The following is a 26,507-nucleotide window of genomic DNA, read 5'->3' on the forward strand; positions in this document are numbered from 1 at the left end:
CAGATCCTGCAGGTTCACTCTCTACAACATTCGAAAGATCAGGCCTTTTCTTTCAGCTCCTCGTCCGGGCAATGGTCATCTCGAAACTCGACTATTGTAACTCTCTCCTGGTTGGAGCCTCTGCATTCACCATAAAACCACTCCAGATGGTCCAAAATGGGGCAGCCCGCCTCTTCTTCAATCAGCCAATCAGCCATGTCATGCCTATTCTCACCTCTCCTGGCTCTCTCTCTCTCTCTCTCTCTCTATATATATATATATATATATATAGAGAGAGAGAGAGAGAGTCTAGCACTTTACAATTCCCGTTCATGTTCTTTTCCTGACAAGTTAGGCCTTATTAGGGCTCTTAGTTTTGTAACTCCAAATCTATAGAAACCGAATGAGAATTGCTGGCGTCTTCCTCTTGTCGCTTTGGATAAAAGTGTCTGATAAGTAAAGTAAAGTAAAGTAAACCATTGAAACCATTAAGTCAGAACATTTCATTTCTCTTATATCTCTTATATTTTTTTTACAAATTATGTTAAAATATGTACAAGAATTCAATGTACAATAGGGGAAATGATTTCTCTCATTTCAATGGGAGGTATATTTGAACAGTTGTTCTGTTCTGTCTCTCCCTGTTCAAATCAACCTACAATTAAAATTAGAGATTGATCATTTCTTTGATAGTGGTCAAACTTACAAAGTCAGCAGGGGATCAAATAATTATTTCCCCCCACTGTACATATGGTCTTTGAGTCAGGTATCCTCCCAGGCTTTTCTTTTGACAGATGTCGGTCATGGGGTCACTGGGTTAACTGTCAGAAAATGCTGAAGCAGCTCTTAATTGGCAGATGACTAGACACCCCCTCTTTATCTTTATTAACACACTATGATGTGGTGTTTAGGTAAATGTGGTTGTGAACACCTTACCTGTGATACTACATGCATACATACCCACATATTTACTATTCAGGGCAGTAGTAGCCTAGTGGGTAACACACTTGCCTATGAACCAGAAGACCCCGGTTCAAATCCTGCTTACTACCATTGTGTCTCCAGGGGGACTGTCCCTGTAACTACTGATCGTAAGTCGCTCTGGATAAGGGCGTCTGATAAATGATTAAAAATGTAAATGTATATAAAACGTACCATATAAGAGAGCTGTTGGAATTGGTGGATTGTCTTTTGTGGCACTTTGGCATAGGGAAAGGCAGGGATTTTCCCCCCATCTTGCTCCTGAATGGCCTAAATGAGTCATGTTTCTCTTGTCTATATTTCTGGCTGCCCCTACATGAGCTGCTCAGCAATTCTTCTGACATGAGAGAGGTGCGGTTCAGCAAGTGTCACTCCTTGGACTTTTTTGTTTGGGTTTTAGGAGATCCAGCATGACATTTCAGAATTTTTGTTTGGTCTCATACCATAATCTTTTTGTGCTTTCCCGGGCAATCTAAATTGGCAGGGAAATGAAGTACCTCATTAGCATTTGGATTTACATAATGCATATTCAACAAAAATTGTGAGGTCGGCTCAGTTCCCCCATGACAATAAAAATATGGGTTAAGTATTTATCTAGTTCTTTTTAATGGTCTGTCCTTAATGGTCCAGTGGTTTATTGTCTAGACAGATGCTAGAACAAGAATAAGGATAAAGAAGCTGAAATAGAATTCCATGTCCAACACTCCTGGATTCCTAATATACGCCTGTGCTTTTCCCCCATTTTTACTCTTCTGTGTAATTAAACCCGGAGTCTCTGTGAGCATATGGAGACCTGTTATTAATCATACATTCTGTAAAGCTGCAAGTCGTGCTCAGGGAATGGACCTCTGACCTTTCCTAGTAGAAGGTCTGGGAGAAAAGCATCCTTAATATTTTCTCTGCTTGCACCCTGGTCATTTCTTATCAGGTTTTCCACAGCAGATGTTTTTCAAGGACTCCGATATCCCTGGTGGGCAACAGCCATATGTTCATATGAACACATATTTTCTCCTCCTCTATGTGACATTACTGCTGTTTTCATCATAAGAATGACAGACCATTATAAAACATATTGATGTCTTAAATATAAATATAAAAATTAATACAAGAAATACCTTAAAATGTATACCTCAATATATGTATATGAGCATTATGATTATGTATACATATATTCACAGGTTATGGTGTGGAATGGAAGAATCTAAAATGGCTCAAAATGTCGCTGAGGTTTAACTTTCCAAGTTTATTTAAACAGACTTATTGGTCTACTGAAAGCTGCACGGTTTCCCCACGTTTCTTTTAAGGGTTAGCGCTAACAGAGAGGAATTAAGAGAGAAGTGTGTAAAAAGGAAGGGGGGTGGGCAAAATGAAATGGAGGTTAAGAGCAGCCCGCTGGCGCTGTCAGATTTATTGGCAAAGATGAATATGCTGCGAGCTGGGAGACCATAATTGGTAAATTGACAGTATGGCCCTCTTTGCGGTGCAGTCTGAGCCCTTTAGGCCGTAACCACAACGTATGCGCCATTAACGGGGAATCCAAAGTAAATACACGGCACGAGGATGCCCTCCAGCGATGGAGTTTACAGGGGAGAGTTTCACCGTCAACAGATGAAGATGGATTAGATGAAGGCATCTAGTGGAACTGAAATTTTCTGCCCAGTATTAATAAACCTTAGCTTCTGTATTTCAGGAAGATAGGGTTGTTGTTTTTTGTGGTTGTAAATTGCAGGTCATAAATAGTAGCCTCATATTAAAACCAGTTTAAAGGCTTTTCTAGAAATTGTTTTGGTGATTATAGACACATTAATGTGTAGCAAGAAAGCCTTGAGCTTAGTGACATTTTCTTAATGCCTAATACTTTAATGGATGTGGACACACTATAAGCACAGTAATGCGGAATATACAGCGGCGACCTTTGCCAAGCACACTTTGACCCATTTTCAGCATGTTGACGTCCCGTTTTTCTGCTGCAGCAGGAAAATATGTGGACTGTAGCTGAATGAGTGAGTTGTCTTCCTGAGATTTGGTCAACTGCTTCATTGTTCCATAAGACATCTTGGATTCTGTGAGAAACCTGAACATTTTTTAGATAAATACCCAGATGAAAAGTGAAGTGATTGTCATTGAAATGAAATGTGTCCTCTGCTTTTAACCATCACCCTTGGTGTGTAGTGAGCAGCCATGACAGGCGCCCGGTGAGCAGTGTGTGGGGACAGTGCTTTGCTCAGTGGCACCTCAGTAGTACCTCAGCGGATCAGGATTCAACCTGATTATGGGGCCACCACTACCACTGAAAGATTGTTGGAAAACAAAAATGAAGGAATGTACAGATATAGGCATCCATTTGGACCAAGGAAACACATGCCAAATACAGGCCAGAAGTTTGGACACACCATCTCATTCAATGTGTTTTCTTTATTTTCATGACCATTTACATTGGTAGATTCTTACTGAAGGCATCAAAACTATGAATGAACACATGTGGAGTTATGTACTTAACAAAAAAAGGTGAAATAAGTGAAAACATGTTTTATATTCTAGTTTCTTCTAAATAGCCGCCCTTTGCTCTGATTACTGCTTTGCACACTCTTGGCATTCTCTTGATGAGCTTCAAGAGGTCGTCACCTGAAATGCTTTTCCAACAGTCTTGAAGGAGTTCCCAGAGGTGTTTAGCACTTGTTGGCCCCTTTGCCCTCACTCTGCGGTCCAGCTCACCCCAAACCATCTCAATTGGGTTCAGGTCCGGTGACTGTGGAGTTCAGGTCTCCACTTTTTGTTAAGTACATAACTCCACATGTGTTCATTCATAGTTTTGATGCCTTCAGTGAGAATCTACCAATGTAAATGGTCATGAAAATAAAGACAACACATTGAATGAGAACCTGTGTCCAAACTTTTGGTCTGTACTGTTAAAGAGAATATTCTATTAAATACTACATTCTTTGCTTTCATCATGATTGTTGATAAGCCCTCACATGGTATTCAGTGCAACACATACCCCTCTGTCTGATTTAATTTCCTGCCTGTCCCAATGATCTGTCCTCCAAGAAATCAAAGCATTATTGCTCCACGATGAAATTCTCACTTGTATTGGCCTCAGCATTTTTTCCCCACCTGCCCATGCTGGGTCGCTGGTGGCCAAAGATGAGAGTCTATATTTCTGAAGAATACGAAGAAGCCGCGCTTTCGTCTCAGCACTTCTGCCTGCTTGTATCTTCCAAAGCCTCCTCGCTGCATATGAAGAGTTGTTACGTGACTAGCCTGTCGTACGTATTAAAGGAAATTCAAAATTTTTATTTGTCACATACACAGTCATATGAAATGCAGTTAAATGCTTTTGCGACTGACCTCAATATTGCAAATATTGCAAGTATACAATGAACCAATATGCAAATATTGCAAACATAACCAAATATTACACTTTTATGTTTTTAACATAAAACATAAAATATGTGTAACAGGTAGGGTGAAGGTGTGCAAATGAGTGAACTTAAAAAAAATTTGTGCAAGAGTAAAAGTAAAACGTTTGTGCAAGGATTCTGGGGGGATTGAGTCCAAAAGTGATTGAGAGTGAAAATGCTGGAGTGTATTACAGTTCTATTGAATTGTTGGGAAGAAGCTCCTCCTCATTCTCTCACCTGCCAGGTCACCTGCCAGGATGCGTGCACATCAGATATAAACATCCTCAGCACCGTTGTGTATGCTGTATGCATTTGTAATTATAGAATTATAATTATTTGTAGCTGGGCTGGAAAGCTAATACTGCCGGGGTTGTGATTAATCAAGTTATGCATGGATTGTCAGTAAGAAAGACAAACATTGCACATATTGTTATAATATTGCTATGAACACATGATCCTGAAAAAAAATGCCTTGTCATTTTGGTGATATTGTCTCCACTTTTTAACTGTTTAAGGAGTGGTAGTAGCCTAGGGGGTAACATACCCGCCCATGAACAAGAGGACCACAAAATCACAGGTTCAAATCCCACTTACTACCATTGTGTCCCTGAGCAAGACACTCAACTTAGGTTGTTCCAGGGGGACTGTCCATAAAACTACTGATTGTAAGGCACTCGGTTAAATAAAATTTAACCAAAAACCTACTTGAAGCACACATGGACTGCCACAAAGCCAGAATTTTGACTCAGTCGGACAAGCTTTGACAATCCCGATGTGAAAATCCAAAAATGGCCGTAGGCATATATACCGAGGCCGCTCTGAGCATGAACATGAGGTAACATGCAGTTTGAAGTGCCTTTAGTGTCTCATCAATTGTACACACAGTTCTATCCGTCATCTGTCTGTGACGATGGTGTTGAATTGGATATTGCGACGCTGTCTTAGGTTGCTGTTGTGTTTTTTCTGACTCATTGTACACATTCAACTTGGGTGTGACATCATTTTGAGGATGCAAGCCTGGGCTTCAGATGCAAGTGGAACACAGTACAGTCATCTCTGGTGCATGTATGAGAACAGTGGGCTCTCCTGATGACACGTCGTCAGTGCAATTTGTCTTATTGAGCAGTAAGCCCTCTTCAGCGTGGTGTTCCAGTGAGAGCTTGAGCTCTTCCCATACTTAGATCTCAGGGGTGTCTTTCCAGAGCAACTCCTCCGTGGGGCACAGATCTGAGGCAGCAGCGATGCACACTGATTGACTCATCAAATGCATGAGTTAGATCGTGAGTGAGATTTGAAGGTGGGGGATGGCGGCCTAATGAAATCATTAGATGACTGCTTTCATGCCAGTTTAGATGTCTCCTGATTTTCATTCTGAGAAGCCTTTTAGGGATATCCCTTATCATTTCATTTGCCTGGTATATTGCATAATCATTTTCTCAGTTCAAAATAGGGGTTTGCGATATATAGAACATATTCAATTTATCTCGGCATGTTACACGTGCGATGTAGCAAATGACTATATTGTGACCATTTAGAATAAATTATTTCCGTTATTGTTAAACAGACAGCAGATAGCTTACAATCAGGTATCAGGAGCACAAGACAGAGAACAAAAACTCTTCTCTGGACACATGGAACGTGAGGACCTGGAAATGTCAGGATCGGGATATTTTTTTTATTCATTATATTGGTCATTTTATGAGCTGAGTGTCATGTGACTCCGCTCACGTGACCGGGAGCAACACAGAAGCGGGGCAACGTGTCTCGTTTATAATGACAACATGGCCATCACAAGTCGCTCAGGCATTATTTGCCATTGACTCGGCCAACTCATGTCTCTGGGGCAGTGGTGGCCTAGCTGTTAAGGAAGCGGCCCCATAATCAGAAGGTTGCTGGTTCGAATCACGATCCGCCAAGGTGCCACTGAGCAAAGCACCGTCCCCACACACTGCTCCCTGAGCACCTGTCATGGCTGCCCACTGCTGGTGATGGGTTAAATGCAGAGGACAAATTTCACTGTGTGCACCGTGTGCTGTGCTGCTGTGTATCACATGTGACAATCACTTCACTTTATTTACAGCATTTACCAGACGCCCTTATCCAGAGCACAGTAGTTACAGGGACACAACAGTAGTAAGTGGGTCTTCTGATTTATAGGCGAGTGTGTTACCCACTAGACTACTCTACCCTTGTGGAGTAGCCTAAAAAAAGATAACCCCTAATAAGGGCATATTACATCGATACATTCAATCATAAAACATGATCTGTTTAAAAGCTGTCATAATAAAGTGATGTAGTATTTAATTCTAGTAAATAATACCTAGAATTTATGACTATGTACAACGGTAGAATTTCTAAAAATCCAGTTAAATCAGGTCCAGGATTTCATACCAACCAGATGTTCTAGTGAGTCCAGTCATGGACCTTCATGAACTTGAAATTTCCTCCTCATTACCAGAAACATTTTAGAATAATTTGGTAATTAATGACATGAAACTGCCTTTGATTATTAAAAGAAATGCTGATTTAGTTTAGTAGTTCACACACTGTAGATCACCACACCTGCCGGGCGATTATACGATGATCGCAGTAAAATTCAGTTTGATCTCAGTGATCAGCTTTGTGCATTTTTCCTTATCATGATACAAATGGCAGAAATTAGCATCTTTTGTGTTTATATTTTCATTAGAGTTCCCCAATTACCCAAATTTACCACAGTTTTGGTCACGTGGCCCTGTCAGAGTGTATTATATTCCTCAAGCTCAAGAGCAGTCAAACCAAAACTGAGCAGATGTAATTTAACCTGATTTATTGCACTTTCATCAGATAAAATTACATCAATTTGCAGAGGACTGTCTGGGGCCGAGCTCTATGCATCTGCAGCGAGGGAGGAGGTGTGGGAGGACCTGTCAGAGAAGATAAGGATTGGCATGGATTTGCTCTGCGCTCCTGCTGCAAGTTGTGCAGCAAAATCTGTTGCATTGCACAGCGAATACGCAATAGTTTTACAGCAATAGTCTACACTTTCAGTTGAATGAATTTGAGAGGTGTAGCTTAACTAGTTGAGAGCGATGTGCCTTCTTTTTTTGGTTGACTCCTGAGATTTATGAGAATTAAGGCCTCAATCACATGGACGTCTGAACCAGGCGATTTTCTGGCGTGAGGTTAGCGAGTACTGGACGCCGACCGCGTCCACACGGCAGGTCAGCACCAGCATTCGATTGGCATCCAATAAATGCTGCATGCAATGTTTTCTTTGTGTCAATTTCTGTCGAAATCCAGACAAATGTTACAACAGCACCGGGCGAACACCCGTGAATCGGCAAACGAACGCAGCCACAGAACCCTCAAAACCGCGTATGGTATTCAGCGGGTGTTCATTTCGAACATCTGTGTCTAAACGCCTATAAATAAATACAGTAACCCTACCTTTTAGTTGCATTACATGTTGTATAATGAAGCAACACTCATGTTGTTTTATGGCTTTTTAACTGGAGAGTGTCGATATGATGCTTCTAATCGCTTTGATAAAATATTGATAACATAAGGGGCTTATGAATTGTGGGTGTTGTAGATGTTGCGACATGGTTTCATCACCACCTTCTGTTGTCTGGCGCCTGAAACCTTGGATTTACTGCTCGGACGATGGACGACTTCTGTCCCTTTAACAGCGGCCCCACACACGCCCTCAGAAGCCCTTCATTTTGTGCTCTCCAGCTGAGAAGAAGGCGCTGTGGCCACTTCCCCACTGTTTCAGTTAATGAAATCTGGGCTTATCTCACATTGCCCCAGAAGCGCTCGTTCCAGTGGACTATACCTTATCAGAAAACGCGTGGCGGAAAAAAATAACCGCATGGCCTTGCCGGTCTTCGGCTGCCTTCGCCCTGCAAAGTGAGGGTGCTCAAACGGCCACCCTTACAGTAAGCATCTAATTAGGGCTTACTCGTTTTGGTATTTTTCACCCAGGCGTTAGAGATATGGGACGAGAGTCCGTGCCGCGGTCACTGATAGTGAGGTGGGAGCCGCAGAGAGAGCGTGACAGGCCTCTGTGGTGAGAATGTAAATATTGGCATTTTCGAGACGGCCAAAGACCGCCTGGAAAGGGCAGCAAGGTGACCTTTTCTCAGGGGTGGTAATGATATTCAGGCTAGGATGAACCGGGGAAGCCGAGGTCCTCTCGGCGAGGCTTCGCCTGAAATTCAGTATTCCTTGGCACATGCTTGTACGCACTGGCTTAAAGGCCTTTAAACACCGACGCAAGTGCTCCAGTTATTGATTCTTTTTTTTTTTTTTTTTGTTATTGATTATTTCATGTCATTTTGGCAGCAATGCTCAGGCTACAACATCTGAGAAAGTAATGAGCTGAGATCCTTAATGATGGGCATTGTTGGGGGGTTAACTTGCTTTTCCCCCTACAGTGGTTGCAATGGCAATGAACATAATTTCTGACTATCTAGTTCTCCAAGTACTCCCCCAATTTAAACAGCATATTAATATTCCTAATATTAATATTATTGACTGTTTTCCACTGTCAATACTGCAGTCAAACACAGCAAGTGAGGATATTAAGGATAATTACTAATCCTTTATATTAAGATGTCAGTCAAGTTAACCTTTATTTATAGAGCACATTTACATTTAAAAATGGTAAAAATCTCCCATCCTGCATCCTCCCTGTTTTCTGTCTGTAACGTGTGGGAATTTGATCCGTTGTTCTGAGTAAGTGGTTATTTGAGAATTCCAGACTGAGTGAAGAGCTCCTCACCCCCCCGTCTTTAACACCTTCCTATAAGTTTGGCTCCTGGCCACAGGCACACTTCCTCTGAGCAATGACAGAAGCTTTTACTGAATTACAGGAATCTTATCCGGGAGCAGATTTGTCAGCAGTGTGATCTTGCCCTTTGTAAAGGGTGCCGAGAGCCATCCAACACACTTGGCGTCTGCTAGCAGCACTCGGTCCTGTCTGATGTTACAGGAAAAGCTGTCGGCGTTCTGCTTACTCTGGAACGCCATTGCTGTTCACTTTTGTGGTGTCTCAGCTGGACGCCTTCACTCTTTTTTATATATGCATATACACACACAAGTCAAAGTTTAGACACACATACACATCCATGGGTCTCACAGGTCTTACTATATAGAACATAACTCATAACTCCAAATTCTTACCATATTTACCATTATTTTAGCTAACAGAAGTCAAATCAATTTGTGCTGGTTTGACCATTTTAAATTTGCAAAGTTAGTTTCATTTTGTCATTTCTTCTGATAAATTTCAATGTTATTGTCATGTCTAGTAAGCTGTGTGGATTTGTAGAAATAAAAACATACGCAATCACTATTTTACTATGTTACTATTTTACTTCTCTACTACTTTGTCGTGGGGATGAAATCAGCTTCATTCGTAGATTAGTCTGCTGTCGGGTTGCTCACTCCAATGCTGCTATACAGGGTGGAAGTAGTAGCCTAGTGGGTAAGACACTCGCCTGTGAACCAGAAGACACAGGTTCAAATCCCACTTATTACCATTGTGTCCCTGAGCAAGACACTTAACCTTAAATTGCTCCAGGGGGGACTGTCCCTGTAACTACTGATTGTAAGTCGCTCTGGATAAAGGCGGCTGGTAAATGTAAATGTATTTTGCACTTTCATGGATGCCTATGTACAGCCAAAGCTGAATGCCGTGCCAAATCGGTTAGACCACTTTCTCAATTATTGTCCCATAGACTTTTAACATTCAAAACTACTAACAAACCACCTGCGAAGTGACAACATGACTACCATAATCTTTGTGTGACAATGACAATGGGGAAAAAACCCTCAGCAGGCCAAGGCATCCCACAGGCCTGTTTACTAAAATAAGTCATTATGATTGTTGACTCTTCCTCTCCCAACGCGAGGTCATCTCCATTTACCATCTCCGCTGCTGCAGCCGCCGAGCGGCCGCGCTGATGGCTTGTGGGCAGGAAGGCGTGGAGCAGTGTCACTCTGGACCACGACAGCCATGGCCCCGGCCCTTCGCTTTGCTTTACGGTGAGGGGCTTCTGATCGGCCCCGGCACACAGCCGCCGGCAGACACGACTCACAGCACCGACGCCATTACCCGGCGTGAGAGGAACCAGACCATCAGTGTTACTGTGAAGCACTTCACTTGCCAGCTGAAAATGGCAGAGGGTGGTTACACAGCACATGAAAGGATTCCCCGGACGATTTTGGCCAATCAGAATAATGGTTTTTTTTTTTTCTTCTTGACTTTTTGTGCTATCTGCCACAATTCCTTCAGGGATACAAAGAAGAGCACTGGTTTTGATTTTAAAAGCCAAGGAAATAACACAGCATGTAACTATAAATTATGTCCACATTGAGGGACGGCCAACTGGGCAGATGTTCCAGCTACAAGCCCGGAGTGCGTGTATGAGGCATTATAATGGTGCCTCAGTCAGTCATATTGATTCTGGTGCCTGGAATAAATATGCATGGCCTGAGGCAAGGTTACGGGAATAAGGAAAGTCAGTCCAACTGTGAGACTCTCCAGTACATTTGCTTCACTAATTCAAGCGCATCAGTTCCCAGTGCTGAAACCTTACACGTACATGGTGCTTTGGATGTGTAATTCATAGTCATTAAAAATCATTCCACTGTAAATCTCCTTTTCCCATTGTCCTGAGACGCAGATGAAAGTCTTAATGAGGATAAAGAAAACCATTAAACATGAATGTTGTTTAGCTTTTAACATTAATTGACAGTGAATTATGATCAGAGAGTCTAAAGACATATACAAAAAACATAATTATATATATATATATAATTATTTATATATAAAAACACAATACCAATAGATGGCACCAAATATGATTTATTTTGAGCAAGTACTGAATTCGGGGGTGGTCTTTTATTCTGGGGTGCTAGTACAATATTTTTAGACGTTGCATGTAAGACTTCTATCACCCTTATACATAGCCTGCTCCATGTTGCAGCACCATTGAAAACATGTTTGCACACTGGAGTGAATGCAAGGAAGCAAGATAAAATGATATTTTTATAGTTATAGTTAATGACTTTTAGCTGATGTGAGTCATAAAGCTGCAATATCGACCAAGGTGCAATATTGCCTGATTTGTTGTTTTTTATCCCTGGTTTGCCCAAAGATGATCGGTGACATAAGTAGCTCAGAAGGACAGATTCTGTTGCGAGGAAGAACAGATACAATTGTTACATAAGGATGCATGCAATGTTAATATAAATGGTAAAACAAAATAAAAAATTGCCAGTCGTCAGGTTGGTGTGTAAAAGGTCCCAGCCTGAAGGCATTCGGTCCACATGGTCTGAAGACTCACATTTGTCTTCTTGCTTAGGGGCAGTTCGGGGCAATTGTCTGACGGTATTCCCCTTGAACACACACACACACACACATATATGGAAGAATATATTTATATGTGGTCCCCAGTCCAAACCATCTGCTCTGGGCTGGCAGATCATTACTCAAGACCCGGTCTACACTCAGAGTGTAAACTCCCTGTCGAGGTTGGGCTAACAAAGCCTGAGGGCATTAAACATGAACCGGCTTTTCAGCACTGCCATCAGTGTACCAAGGACACACTCCCAAAAACGCCACCCATTGTAAAGGCTGTCAAGGTGTCCCTTTACCCGGAACCTTAGCTCACATAAATGTTGTTGAGAGGAGGGATAAAGTTGTGGTGGTTGCATGAGAGTATTGGTCCTGTGTGTTTGACTGTAGTAATAAATAAGAATAAACCAATTGCAAACCAATTGAATAGGCCTACTGTAGTATTTGGAGGTGGTACTTTTGTGCAAATGTTGTATTTTTTTTACTAACCAATGCTTACCATGCCTTGAACATTTAATTGATGATATTTGTTTGCTTAGGTAAAGTACAAAAGGAGTTATTATTAACAGAATGACCAGATGTGATACTGATGTATTGTGCTGGCTGTTATCCTAGAGGTTCTTCATTAGTCTAACCGCAGCAATATCCGTTCATTTCTTACTTTTTTTTTTTTTTAAATGTGTTACATATTGTAACTGTAAGAGATTGGAATTTTGACTACATATGTTTTTGCTTACATTTCTCTCTTTTTCATTGTTGCTTGTGAGACTTTCAGTTTCGTTGCTCCCTTTTACAGTTTCACTGCTTTTTACATTTACGCTGCCTGAGAATACGGTTGGACTCTCGTGAGGGCGGGGCTTCACCTCATTTGCCAGCAGGTATTTGAGTGACAGATCCGTTCCCGGGGAACTCTTTTTCACTGCAAGAAACGTGGGCTTCAAGAAGACACAGCCTATATTTTAGCCTTATTTTTAGCCCATATTTTAGCCTCACTTCGCAAATTTGATTTATCAACACACAAAACATTCATATTTGACAAGTAAGGCTAAAATATGAGGCTATGGATGTCAAAAGAATCTGAAAAGAGCCGAACTTCCCATCACTAGTTCCGGGGAACGAAGCTGTCACTCAAATACCTGTTGGCCAAGCCCCACCCACATGAGAACATTGTGCCAGAAGTCCAACCGTATTCTCAGGCAGCGTAAACATAAAGCCGGCAGTGAAACTGTAAAAACGAGCAACGTAACTGAAAGTCTCACAAGGGAACATAAAAAAGAGCAAGATGTAAGCAAAAATGTATGTTGTCAAAATTCCACCCTCTTATTTTTACATTTCTATGTCATATTTTTGTTTGATATTAAGAATTTTTGTTCCAAAATATTGGCACAAGTCTGATTTCATAGGGAAAAACAGCATGAGGACACACTTTATAGGCACAGCAAATGAGACAGCATTTTATGCTTTTTAGTTGGCACTCATGGAAAGTATGAAATTATTATTATTTCAGACCCATTGCACTCATGATCAGTACGTTTGAAATGAATCATCACTCAGATGCAGGTCCTTCCTCCTGTCTTAATCTTATAGGTCCCTGAAAAAAGCCTTGCCGCTTGTGTACAAATTTACCTCAAGTGCTGCTGAAATATATTTCTAATTGAGATTTTTTTTTTACAAGAAATGGCTCATTTTATTCCCAACAGCTTTTGTAATAATATTTCAGTGCAAAACAAAACTGTCAAAAAGAATTCTCAAGGCTTGGTAAAGCCCATCGAGTCAATTTTTGCAAAGACATAAGTGTTGTCGCCTTGTCATATGATCAATTAGGTCTCAAGTGTGTAAAGAAGCCCAGAACACTAGACCTTCACATGAACTGCAACTAGACCTCTGCAAACATGCCTGAGATTCACCCTGAGACTAAAGTGTTGATTATCAAGAGGCTGAAGACCACATCCACTGCTGATGTGGCAGACACCTTCAACGTGTCTCAGCGTCAAGTACAGAGGATTAAAAAAAAGATTTGAAGAGACTGGAGACGTTTTTGACAAAATGGCCCCCGTGGTCGAATAAGTGGCCAGAAACCTGCACTAAACCAAAGACAATTATTTGCCAATTCCCACAGCCTGCTAAAAGGATGGATGCTGGAAAAGTGGCAGAAGGTGGATTTTTCAGATGACCACATTGCCGCAAATATTGCAGGAGACCTACTGGAGCACGCATGGATCTTAGATTCACCCAGAAAACAGTGAAGTTTGGTGGCGGAAAAATCATGGTCTGGGGTTACATCCAGTATGGAGGTGTGCGAGAGATCTGCAGGGTGGAAGGCAACATCAATAGTCTGAAATACCAAGAAATCTTAGCCATCTTTTATATTCCCAACCATAATAGAGGCCAAATTCTGCAGCAGGATGGTGCTCCATCACATACTTCCATCTCCACATCAAAGTTCCTCAAGGCAAAGAAGATCAAGATGGTCCAGGATTGGCCAGCTCAGTCACCAGACATGAACATCATTGAGCATGTTGGGGGTAGGATAAAAGAGGAAGCATGGAAGACGAAACCAAAGAATATTGATGATCTCTGGGAGGCATGCAAGACTGCTTTCTTTGTTATTCCTGATGACTTCATCAATAAATTGTATGAATCCTTGCCAAACCGCAGTCCTTCAAGCTCATGAACATCTTACAAGATATTAAATTTGGATCTCACAGCACCACTACTTAATTTGTTGACAAATTTTTGTATTTGCAGTACATTTGTTCAATTTCTGTATAGGCGACAAAACTTTTGTCTTGCCAAAATTGGACCTTTCTGTCTTGATTAAATGATAAATCTATTAAACTAATTCATTTCAATGCATTAACCATCATTTGGTAGGTTTTTAACTTTTCTAACACCAATTGATTAATTAAAAGTAAAATAGATAAGCGACAAGACTTTTGTCAGGGACTACTACCTGTGTGACAACGGCATAATTGGATGTTTGCTTTACAATTTTGTTGCAATCATGATTGTTTAATATGAATCAGACATAAAAAGTGGTTTGAAACACAATTGAAAATGTAATTTACATTTACATTTATGGCATTTATCAGACGCCCGCATCCAGAGAGACTTCAGTAGTTACAGGGACAGTCCCCCCTGGAGACACTCAGGGTTAAATGTCTTGCTCAGGGACACAATGGTAATAAGTGGGGTTTGAACCTGTGACTATCCACCCCCTGGTTTATATGGCTTTTGTTGATACACCCTTTGAGAAAATGAGGGCCAATCTGATCTCAATTTCAGGCAAAATGAATGCAGCGTCCAAGCTCCACCCCTAACCGAACCTTAAAGTCTCTGTTTGATATTTCTCCCTCAGAGTGCATCATCCTTCCAAGTGACGCTCCATGAGAACAACTTACTGGTGATGACTCTGGAGGGATCTGACCTGAGAGAGAATGTCACGGCGTACGCAGCCAAAGTGTCGGGGGAGACTCACGTGCGCCTACTGCCCTTGCAAAACCACAGCCTGCCCTCCTCGCTGCATTACAACGTCTCCTACCCTGGTCTGTGCTACACCGTGGCTTTGGTGCTGGGGGATGGCAACACATGGTCAAAGCCGGTCCAGTCATTCACTGTTCTAACAAGTAGGTGTTGGTAGAATTTCAGATTTATTGTATATGTTCATTTTATATGTTCATGTGGTGTTCATGTTTTCATGTGGAGCATGTCATTAAGATATTGAAAATGTTCAATGGGTGGAATTTTACTATAAGCAAGCATTCTTTATTCTCAGACATTTTTAAAACGAGAACACCATTTCACATATTGTCACATGTCTGCACCAGGAAGTTCAGAATATGTCACCTAAGTGTAAGATAGTATGAATGGGATGGCTGAAACAGGCTGTCTTTTTTTCCATCTTTTTTTTTTTGTATTCTAAAATTATTGAATGTAAAGTGATTCATTGTGAAACACTGCAGCACAGCACATGGTGCACACAACAAAATGTGTCTTCTGCTTTTAACCATCACCCTTGGTCGGCAGTGGGCAGCCATGACAGGCGCATGGGGAGCAGTGTGTGGGGACGCCGGTTTAGGCCTTTGGCTAATTTGAAGCAAACCTTATTTTGAGTTTTGAAGTTCGGAAGAACCATCTAGCCTGTCCATAAGAGGTCATGCCCCTTCAATTAGCCACTGCCATCTTTTAGGGCTTGTCTGATTTGCTACCACATTTTTTTTGTTTTTGAGATGTTGCAGTGCCCCCTGTAGATGAAATAGCCCACATTTTGTCACTCTTTCTTTTGTATATTGTACAGGTTTTAAAAATCTTTTTCCCCTTCCTAGAGCCCCTTCCACTGGACAGCGTGTTAATCTCCGACTACAAGCCATCACCTGAGACCAGCGTGGTGTTTGAGATCAGCTCACCAGAGAACAACGTCTTCAGCAGGGTGAACATCAGCTATGCAGAGGGGACAGAGCTGCGCTCCATGCTCTACAAAGGTGAGGCAGCCACATGCCACCACTGTTCCCTCCACCCACCTTGCCTCTTTCCTCCCAGTTGCAGATTCCCAGTCGCTCCGCATTCTTTGGGTCCAATCTGATTTATGTCCCCTCAGAAGGATGAGGTTTAGTGTGTTAACTCTTCCCTCCCATGCAACAAGCCCAGACAGAAAAAGCTGAAAAGGAGGGCCAGTAGTACTACACCACTATTGTCTGCTTTTGGCAGAAATTCATTTAATTGTTATTTCCCATAACTGTTTTTTATTAATAATACTAAAGACACACATAATTACTTAAAGACAATGCACATCATATGTTTATCCTCCGTCTAAACGATAGGTGGATGGAAATAAGCTTATTACTGGCTAATTTGCATGAAATAATAGGGCTTTCTCTAATGGCCTTTACAGGATAATTACTAGACTCGTTGTATTTGTGTGCAGACTTCTTTAAAGGGAAAACGGTTTTCAAGCACTGGCTGCCAGGAACATGTTACAGTAACATCACCTTCCAGCTCATCTCTGAAGCCACGGTCAACAAGAGCACGTTAATCCAGAAAAGTGAAGTTGGTCACGAGCTCCACCTACACCGGACAGGTATATTTGTGAAGTGTTAACAACTGGTCTGCGATCAGTTCAGATTTAACTTATGACTAGATGTTGGTCTAGAATAGTGCATTTTTTCCTGTTCTACTATCAGTATCCATGTGATAATTTTTTATTATAGCTAATATTTTACAATTTATGAATATTTGCAGCACCATAATTAAGTCCTATTGCTTTAATTATAATTGCCTGATGAGAGGCTGATTATGATATCATGTGTCTTCCTGTGTGAAATGTGTGAAAAGTGGCCATGTGTTGTTTATATGTGTCACTTACAAACATATTTTTCTTCCTGTATGCAGCTGACCTCATGTTTGCTTTCATCTGTATCATCAATTTTTTGGCCGAGCTATAATTATTGCATTTAAAAAGTCACTTCAAATTAACATTGCTTACATCATTCATATGAATATGGTTAACCACCAGTGTTGGGTGCATGACCTCAGTTGTAGTTACAAGAGCTGCAAATCTAGTCTCAGGCTCAATTTTTATCTTTTTAGCCGGGATCGGTTTAGGTCACGTTTGTGCGGTAAATGAGGGGTCAGTATACATGAACTTCTGGCCTATCCTTTTCGTATGATTTGCTGCTTGTAAATTTGTGTCAGTACATGTGTTTTTTATGTTGTAAATTTGTTTTACCAAATGGTAATTTTTGGATAAATAATGGTAATTAAAGAAATGTTAATTGGATTTACACTTCTCAGCCAACGTTGTTAGGTGATGCGTTTTAATTATTGCAAGAGATGCAAAAATGGATGCCGAGAAGGTGAAACGGAGGCTAATTGTTATAATAACGTCGCTATTCCCATCATTGTTGAAAACACTGATGTTATTGAATGGAGTTGTCAGGAAGCTTGCCTCTAGATGCCAGATCTGCAATCATTAGCACAATGTTAACACACGTTCTGTTTTTTGACCCACACAGCGCCTAACCCCCCTCTCAACGTGTCACTCAAGATCATACATCTCACTGGTAGGACATTCAGAGAGAGCCTCCTCAGCAAGGGCTTGCACAATGAAGCTGTGGAGGTTCTCAAGACACGCAAGGCTCGTGATGTTCCTCTCATCGAGGAACAAAACGCAGCGGAACCTAAAGCAGAGGCTGAGGAGGTCAGAGCTGCAGAGGTGGCACAGTCGTCCACCCAAACACTCATTAGACCGACAGAGAGCGGGAACGAGACAGAATCGGACACTGCAGACGTTGATGACGTCAATGTGAATGTGAACGTGAACGTGAACGCCGCCAACGGCTCCTTTGCGCCCGAGACGACGACACAACCCTACGAGCCAGACCAGACGTGGAGCCCTTCCCCAACAGAAGGCGAGGAGGAGTTTGTGAATGCGGCGCCGGAGTATGAAGACTCCAATGAGCCGGGGTCTGCCCTGGACCTGCCCGTTGAGGCATCCATCATTCCCACACCACTGCCGCCAATTCTGATGGAGCTGCGCTGGCTTCCACCTCGTCCACCAACATCCCACGACGGTTTCAAAATCTCCATCAATCGCGATGGTACGCGCTTTACTGCCATTCTTAGTTACAATATATAACTTTGCATTTCTGCATATCTGCTCGCTGTTATTATGAGTCGTTCTTATGGTTTTGCCTAAAAAGAATAATTCAGCACTTTAGTACATTGGATTTCATGGAAATTCAGTAACAAAATCGCTTCTGTTCTGATAATACAGCAAGTTATTAGTTATTATAAACTTCTTGAATTCTTGATTTTTTCTTGAATGCTTGGTGCTCATGCTAGATGTGACTGTGGAGCTGAAATGAAAAAATAAAATTCAAAAAAGCTCATGAACCTCTTAAAACGGCCTCTAGGTTTGTCAGGTTATTATGATGAACAAAGTCTACATTGGCTGAACTATTCCTTCTGCCTGACAGGAAGATAAGGGATGATAATCTTTGTATACCGTACACGTCTTAATACTTCATTCATCGGCAGCACCCTGCGTAGCTCACATCTCGTCGCTTAACAGGAAACTCCACTGAGACCGCCACCGTAGACGAGAACACGCACGAGTTCTTCGCTGAGCTGTCAGAAGCAGGAACGTACCATGTGCAGGTCTCCACCGTCAGCTCGGCCGGTGACTGCGAGCCTCGGGAGAGCGCTGCCGACACTGGATTCACCTTCTACCTCAGTATGTTCTCTATTTATCTTTAGCTGGAAGGTCATGAAAGGCCGCTAGATCTTATTTACTGAGGCATATAATAAAATAACTAAATAACTTTTTTTTTAGTGTGGGTTGACAAGGAGGGAAATAAATAGGGTCATTTACTATTTGTAACCAGCGCTTGATGTGCTGCAGGCCCTACTGGCGAGTGGCTGCAGCAGCCCGAGGAAAGGCCGCACTCGGTGAACGTGAGGATGCTGGACTCCAGCACTGCGGCGGTGAGCTGGGCTCCCTCCTCGGAGAGCCACAATGGGAGCCTCGTGTCTGTGCTGTCCCTCACCTGCCTAAAACCCAGCCTGAGTCAGCGCATGGAGAACACCTACTGCTCTGAGGTAATGGAACCACGTTGTGGTCCTGAAGGTCTACCAACCAGCTGGTTTTCTATATCTTCTGAGAACTGTGATTATGGCTTTATTCCTCACCTGTTCATGTGACAAGTAAAGCCCCAAAACAGACTGGTATATAGGCCTGCAGAAACGAAATTGTTCTAGAGTGAGATTTATTCGAATGAAGCACTGAATGTATCTGTTTCTGTTGTCCAGGAGAACGTCACCAGTGACATTATTAAAAACCTCACCCCCGGCGCACAGTACAGGGTGGTGGTCTACCACACCAACGGCCCCCTAATCAGCCCGCCCTCGGAACCAGTCATCATTGACATTGGTGAGTGGTTACATTCGAATCTCTCCCTGTGTAAATGTCACCGGTTTGTGTCACACTGACCCCTTGTCTGGTCATCAGAGCCGACCGGGGTGCGGGACCTGGTGGTCTACCCTCTCAGCCCCACCGCCGTCTTTTTGAGCTGGCAGCGGCCGTACCACGTCGCCTTCCGGAAGTACGTGCTGCAGAGGTTTTTCTTCAACCCGGACACGATGGTGTCTGAGTGGACCACCTACTATGAGATTGCGGCCACGGCCTCTGTCATCGGTTCCTTGGTAAGAATAGACCTATCTGTCATCTGTCAGTTCCCTGTCACTCAAGCCACTAATAAAACAAAAACTCCAGGACATATTTTGCTCTGAAACCTGTTTTCTATGTCTTGCACAGCGCAAGAGTTGTTGTCAGTGCCGAATCCGTACCACTTGCCCGGTCAGGGTGACACGTTTTTGCGCACATGGAAGTGGAGGAAAAGCTGATCTTATCAGTCTCTTGAGTGTCCCGAGATCTACAACATGACATTATCGTCTTACCGGGAGTTCAGAAAACCATGCCTATTTTTTGCATTGAGCCCCACGGCAAGCGCAACATGTTGAACGCAAACTCGCTGGTTTTTCTAAGAGGAAATGCAAACCTCACAGCAAGCAAAAATTGTTCGTTTTGGTTGTTTGGAATCACTTAGTTCAATTTTGATATATCGTTCAGCCCAAAGGTTCAGCATCCTCTTCATATATTTTAGTCCAGACTAAAATGCTTAATCAATTTTAATCAATGAATGGAAAACTGACCAACATGCTTACTAATTTAGTACATAATAGCTGTCAATTTTTTTAAATTACAGTAAATGTTAATATCAGCACAGTAATGCAGAAAGTAGTTAAATACCTAAAGTAGCAAGAGGCTTCTTTAGGTAAAGATTAATATTTTTAATCCTAAATGCAATTTTTTTATTTATATTTTATATTATATTTAATGTTTTATATTTAATTTGAAACTGCCTTGAAATTAAAGTACATATGACATGGGTTTTTGAAGCTGATCTTAATGAAGACAAAATTATGCACCTACTACTGAGGTACAACACTTCAGTTTGCTAAAAATCACATTTGTGCTTTCTGGCAGCATCTGCACGGCTTATTAGCCTCAATTGACATATTTAACACTGATGATTGAGGAGTCATTAACTGAAAATGATTTTGTAATTAAGGCATGAAAGCAGTTTCTTGCTTCATGTTACTAGAAGATTGAAGTGCAAGAAATAATGATCCCCTTATTTATTATCGCATAAGTCATTCAATAATCAGCAAGTTTAAATTTTTTATATTCATATGCCTATAGTGAATTCTTCATCCAAGTTATGTCAGAAAGTATACATTCATTACAAGAAACATGCTATAATCATTGCAAATGTGTCATTACAGAATATTATTAAGTCTTCTCAGGGAAAATGGTTAATTAAGGCATGAAAGCGTTGTAATCACTGAATTAAAATAGCATTATATTGATGCACTATTGCAGGAAAATGTGAGGGTTTTGTATCTTTTAAAGTAATTAAAAGTAAGGCTTCCACTAATTTGTTTCTAATTCTATCGGTGATATTAAGGAATCGCTATTCGTTGTCTTCATGCATCATTCAACAGTTATAAAGGCATTATAGAGAAACCCTGCCTAAAATGAAGCACATCAAGAGCATGAACTAGGTGCCAATATACTGATGTTTTCTAAAACGCCAAACCAGTTTCATTCCATCAAATATTAATGCAGTCATACGCAATTCATGTTAAAAGTCCCATGGGTTTCATGGGTTTGGCCAACCATGTCTAGGTTTTGAATTGCTTGCTGCTTCAGCACTGGATTGCTCTTGACTGTTGTTTTCGTTATCCCCACCCACAGAGAGTGACAGACCTCCTGCCAGCCTGGTACTACAACTTCCGTGTAACCATGGTGACATGGGGTGATCCTCCACTCAGCTGCTGTGACAGCTCCACTGCCTATTTTGTCACAGGTACCTTAGAAACTTGGCCACATGTATATGATGCCTCTAATAATATTGCAAAGTCTGGAATCTGCTGATCTCTGCCCATTATCAATAATAATGATTATTACTCTGATTTATTAAACCTGCAATAGCAAATTCGAGCAAATGTATCTGTCTCTGTCTGTCTGCAGCTCCAGAAGCCCCACACATCTCCTCAGTTGATTATTCCCATGGGCTGCTGTACATACGTTGGACCTATGGTGACCTCTTCACAGATCTCTCTCACTCACGAATGCTGCATTGGCAGGTGGTGGCTGAGGGCAAGAAGGGTTCCAAAAAGCGCTTCTCGGTTGATGTGAGTTACCTCTATAAAGCAAAAAGCAAGTACGCTGTGTAACTGCCGAGAGTAATTCCCAGAGTAATAGAATATTTCCATTTTCCTGAGGAACTCCATGGCTTAAAATATCCAGGGATTTTTTTATCGTTTGATTTTGTGTTTAATGTTATTAATTATTTTTAATGAAATAGGCATGCTCTATAAAATCAGCTCTATTGGAAATATATACATTTATATCTCAAACATTTATATCTCTTTTTTTCTTCATTGCACCACTTCATTTTTACATCTCAGAAAGAGGCATTTTTTTGCGGCGGGGCATTCTATCACCAATACTCAGTTTCTTCTAATAAGCATCACAAACATGAAAATTGCTTCATAGGTCTGAAATTACTTTAAGCATGGTTGAACTGTCAATTTTGACTGCATCCTTTCATGATCTTTTAATGTCTCATTACAAATCTGGAGGGCAGATCTGGTGGCCACTTGATTTCATAGAGGACTGTAACTAAGGGCACCTAATCAGCCCATTTATCTTAGCCACAGACATATACTTATATAGTACAAAACCATAATTACTGCCATGTCAAGTCAAGGTTAGGCATTAAGGTGGCTGTCCAGCTGCCTGGTTGAATTAGTAGGTTTGGTAATTACAGTGGTCCAGAAACATCCCAGCTGCTCAGCAGTGTGTTTTTTGAGATTGCGCCTAATTGCCATACTGGATGGAAAAGTATAACAGAAGTATCTACTGTTAGGGCCCTACTGTGGCATTACCTGCATGGATCCGCCAGCAATGAATTTCCTCCCAAGGAAATTCTAAACAGTGTTTGAAGAGTCACCAGGTCAAGGGTGGCTGGACCCTTTTTGTACTAATTTTCCTTTAATACAGAGATGGCGTAGCCATCTCATTGATTCTCCGCTTCCACATTCCGGGAGGGAGTTTGATTTTCATTATGTGTGTCTGATGCCCTGATTGTGTTCACCAGGTTGTCGTTTGTATAAATGTATCCTCATTGTGTCTAGTTTGTGTCTGGTCTTTTTATTTTATCCTGTTCTGTGATCTCCATGTGCCATGTTGTGAAGTGAGTCGAGCATTTGGGTCCATTCTTTTCTGCCATGACGGATACCTGACAATAGAAAATAGTTTTCCGAAGACATTGTCATGATACATAAAAAATGCATGTATTCGTTATTTTTCCAAAGTAGCCTGTCCTTTATTAGATTTTATTAAATTTTCAAACAGTAATCATGCCTTTAATACTGAAAAATAAAACACTAGTGTGACCACGGTAATTACTAGGAGACTTGGTAATGTCATTGTTTCCTTCTGATTTGGTCATCCAGTGGTGACCGTTGTTTTTTCTTATTCCTGCTAGGTGACCCGGACTCTGATGAAGACTACACTGGTGTTACCACCTGGTGACATTTACAACTTGACAGTCACAGCCTGCACAGAGCGCGGCAGGAACACCTCCATGCCACACATCATCAAACTCGGTAGGTACTGGGTGCGGCGGGATAAAGGAAGATGCCACAGTCTGTTCTTTATTTTGGCAATTAAATTGTTGCACAATTCGGAGTCAGTCCTCTGGTGTTAAGTGTCACAAAAGACGTTTTGGCTTAAAGCACGTCACTTAATTGACTCCTAGAAAGCATTTCATCAAAGGAAAATGAGAAATTGGGTCGTAACAGAGATCCTCTGAAGTTACTGGTATGAGAATGTTGTAGCTAGTTCTCTGTTGCATGGGGCACTAATATTTGACTTTTTTTTTTTTTTTTTACGTGACCGTTAGCAGTTCTACTTTGTTTACGCGTTGAATGGCTCAGTGCTGGAAAACAGGCTCTTTTGCATCCTACGCAGAAAACATCTCAGTGTAGGTACAGATACGAGCTGTGAGTCATCAAGTCTCTGCAGTCAGACCCCAGCAAACACCCACACGTTGGATTGCAGTGACATGCTGAAGATGAAATGGAAATGGAACAGGGGGTTCGGCGTGTGTTTACTGCAAGCTGTACTGCAGGGAAGGACGTGAAAAAAAAAAAAAGTTTTTAATTCTTTCCTGTGTCATAATGCTTCTCTAAAAACCAGAAGCTATTTTGGTCAGAGCAAGTTTCTTTTCAAACTTTCTTTTGAGGAAGTTCTCGGTGGCGCAAGGCCATTTTATTTTCACAGGGACTGGCCAGGCTCCTTTTTAACGTTCTCTCTGTGCTGGTCCTGACAGAGCCGGCTCCGCCAAAGGCCTTGTATGCGGTCAATGCCACCAACTCTGCAGTCACACTCCTGTGGAGCGAGGACGGTGTGGTGGACTTCTACAAGGTTTTCTGCAAGCTACTTGGACCAAACAAGGAGGACAAGGTACCTTACATGCAGTGTGCCTGAAAACATGCTTTCTGTCAAATTTATGTCATTACTCTTTCTTTTTTACAGATTGTGCCAAACTGTATCTGACTCTAGTCTAATTTTACGAACATTACACCCCAAGCCCTTAGCTTAGCATTAGCTTCTATCTATCTATATATATATATATATATATATATATATATATATATATACACACACACACACACACACACACACACACACACACACACACACACACACACACACACACACACACACACAGCGTCTTGCAGCACTAACGAACAAGCGCAGTGTGCGCTAATGGTTGTTGTTGCAGTGGCTGATGGATCTCGAACATTTTGGTGAAAGTTTTTTTTGTCAAAGTAGCCTGTGGTTTATTAGCTTAATTTAAAACACTAATCACTTGTGACTCATGCTGTTGCCATGGCAGCCCTGCGTCATGGATTCAGAGGCTGCTGAGCAGCTCTCCACCTGCTGCATCTCCTGCTACGCAGGGGACCTGCACATAATTAATTTATTTATTACCTTCACTGTCACAATGCCAAGTGCTTATTTTACAAAACTGTCAGAGTAGCAGCACAATTACACACACTCTCTCTCTCTCTCTCTCTCTCTCTCTCTCTTTATATATATATATAATTTAAAAAACAAATTAAAATAATAATTGTAAAATATGAATCACTTGTTATTGCATTTGCTTGTTTACCATGAACATCATCATGAAAAATTATGTTTAATGTGATTAAACTAGTCAGACAAGAATAAAAAAAATTATAATGCATTGAAAGTGAAAAGTGATTGTCATTGTGATGAACAGCACACAGTGCACACAATGAAATGTGTCCTTTTAACCATCACCCTTGGTGAGCAGTGGGCAGCCATGACAGGCGCCCGGGGAGCAGTGTGTGGGGATGGTGCTTTCCTCAGTGGCACTTCAGTGGCACCTTGGCGGATCAGGATTCAAACCGGCAAACTTCTGATTAACCGCTAGGCCACCACTGCCCATTGTTATAATATGCTTTTCATTATCATAATCATCAAAGATTTATTCTTCAAATGTTCTTATTTATACAGACTGTGTGTTTAAAATGGGTGCTTTCCAGCTGGAAAAAAGTAAAATATTTAAATATAGCTTATGTTATGTATATGATTTATATATATGATTTCTGTGACATGCTTGTAAATGGGTAAGTATTGTAGTTCTTTGATCTGTGCTTTTTTTTTTTTAATCAGTCCCTTTTGTGTCCCATAGGCTAAAGAGCCCCAGGCATTTCATTCCCATGTAATAACGGTGGCTGGACTGCAACCTTCCTCTACCTACAACTGCAGTGTGATCAGCTACAGCTACAGCACGCCCAGTGAACCTGCCTACATCAGTGTTTCCACTCTGGGTAGGACAGAATGCTACGGATCACACCAACACCCAAGACGTGTGAATATGACGTTCTCAAAATGCGGAGGGCCCACATTTAAATGTGTTTGTGTGTGTTTTCAGCGAGGGAGATGAACCCCAGTGTGGCTGCCATCTCAGCCCTGGCCGTTCTCAGTGTGCTGCTCATCACTTTGCTGGTCCTGTTCCTGCTGGTGCTCCGCAAGAAGCACATGCAGATGGCCAGGTTAACACATACAGATACACACCACAAATGTAGCAAAATAAACAATTTAAAAAGTTCTATATTTTATTACATGTGGTATATAGATGGCATTAGATAATAGGGTAAACTATAGTGAATATCTTAAAATATATACCAAACAATCTTTACATTTCTATATTTTTTATAAAATATTTATTCAAATCTTGCCCAAGGTATTAATCTAGAGACACTACCAGTCAAAGGTTTGGACACGCCTACTCACTGGCAGAGGTGAAGGAAGAATCCAACATATTTAGTATTTTTGTTGCAGGAGAAAGTGAAGTATGTTTGATTAATCGGTTTTGTTCCCTATTGTCATCATCAAAAGTCACTTCATGAGATGCTCATTATCATGAGTGAATGATAAGAAAGTGTTCGGCAAGAACGTTCAGAAAACCGTCCCTTTGTCAAATTTACAGTGTGAAATGCTGCCATCACAGCAAAACGCAAATGTTCAACTTTTTTTATTTCAGACCTGTGTCTTCAGTTTTGTTCTATAATGTAAAAATGCAAGACCCATAAATGAGTAGGTGCATCAGAAATTTGGACTGGTAGTGTACACACTGACT

At 41.4% G+C, this 26,507-nt stretch overlaps 1 protein-coding gene across 2 annotated transcripts in view; it reads left to right on the forward strand.

The window, feature by feature from the left end:
- The window catches only part of ptpro (protein tyrosine phosphatase receptor type O), a 47,691-nt gene that overhangs the window by 10,736 nt on the left and 10,448 nt on the right, over nt 1-26,507 (forward strand). For both annotated transcript variants that reach the window (XM_028953762.1, XM_028953763.1), the window contains exons 2-15: nt 15,065-15,332; nt 16,032-16,187; nt 16,631-16,783; nt 17,718-18,302; nt 18,776-18,937; nt 19,106-19,302; nt 19,513-19,633; nt 19,712-19,905; nt 21,521-21,632; nt 21,797-21,960; nt 23,319-23,439; nt 24,165-24,298; nt 25,557-25,695; nt 25,800-25,920. In XM_028953762.1, coding sequence (XP_028809595.1) covers nt 15,065-15,332; nt 16,032-16,187; nt 16,631-16,783; nt 17,718-18,302; nt 18,776-18,937; nt 19,106-19,302; nt 19,513-19,633; nt 19,712-19,905; nt 21,521-21,632; nt 21,797-21,960; nt 23,319-23,439; nt 24,165-24,298; nt 25,557-25,695; nt 25,800-25,920 — 2,627 coding nt within the window. The remainder of the gene's footprint in view (nt 1-15,064; nt 15,333-16,031; nt 16,188-16,630; nt 16,784-17,717; nt 18,303-18,775; nt 18,938-19,105; nt 19,303-19,512; nt 19,634-19,711; nt 19,906-21,520; nt 21,633-21,796; nt 21,961-23,318; nt 23,440-24,164; nt 24,299-25,556; nt 25,696-25,799; nt 25,921-26,507) is intronic.

This window comes from Denticeps clupeoides, chromosome 15 (assembly GCF_900700375.1).
Source record: "Denticeps clupeoides chromosome 15, fDenClu1.1, whole genome shotgun sequence".
Classification (NCBI taxonomy): domain Eukaryota; kingdom Metazoa; phylum Chordata; class Actinopteri; order Clupeiformes; family Denticipitidae; genus Denticeps; species Denticeps clupeoides.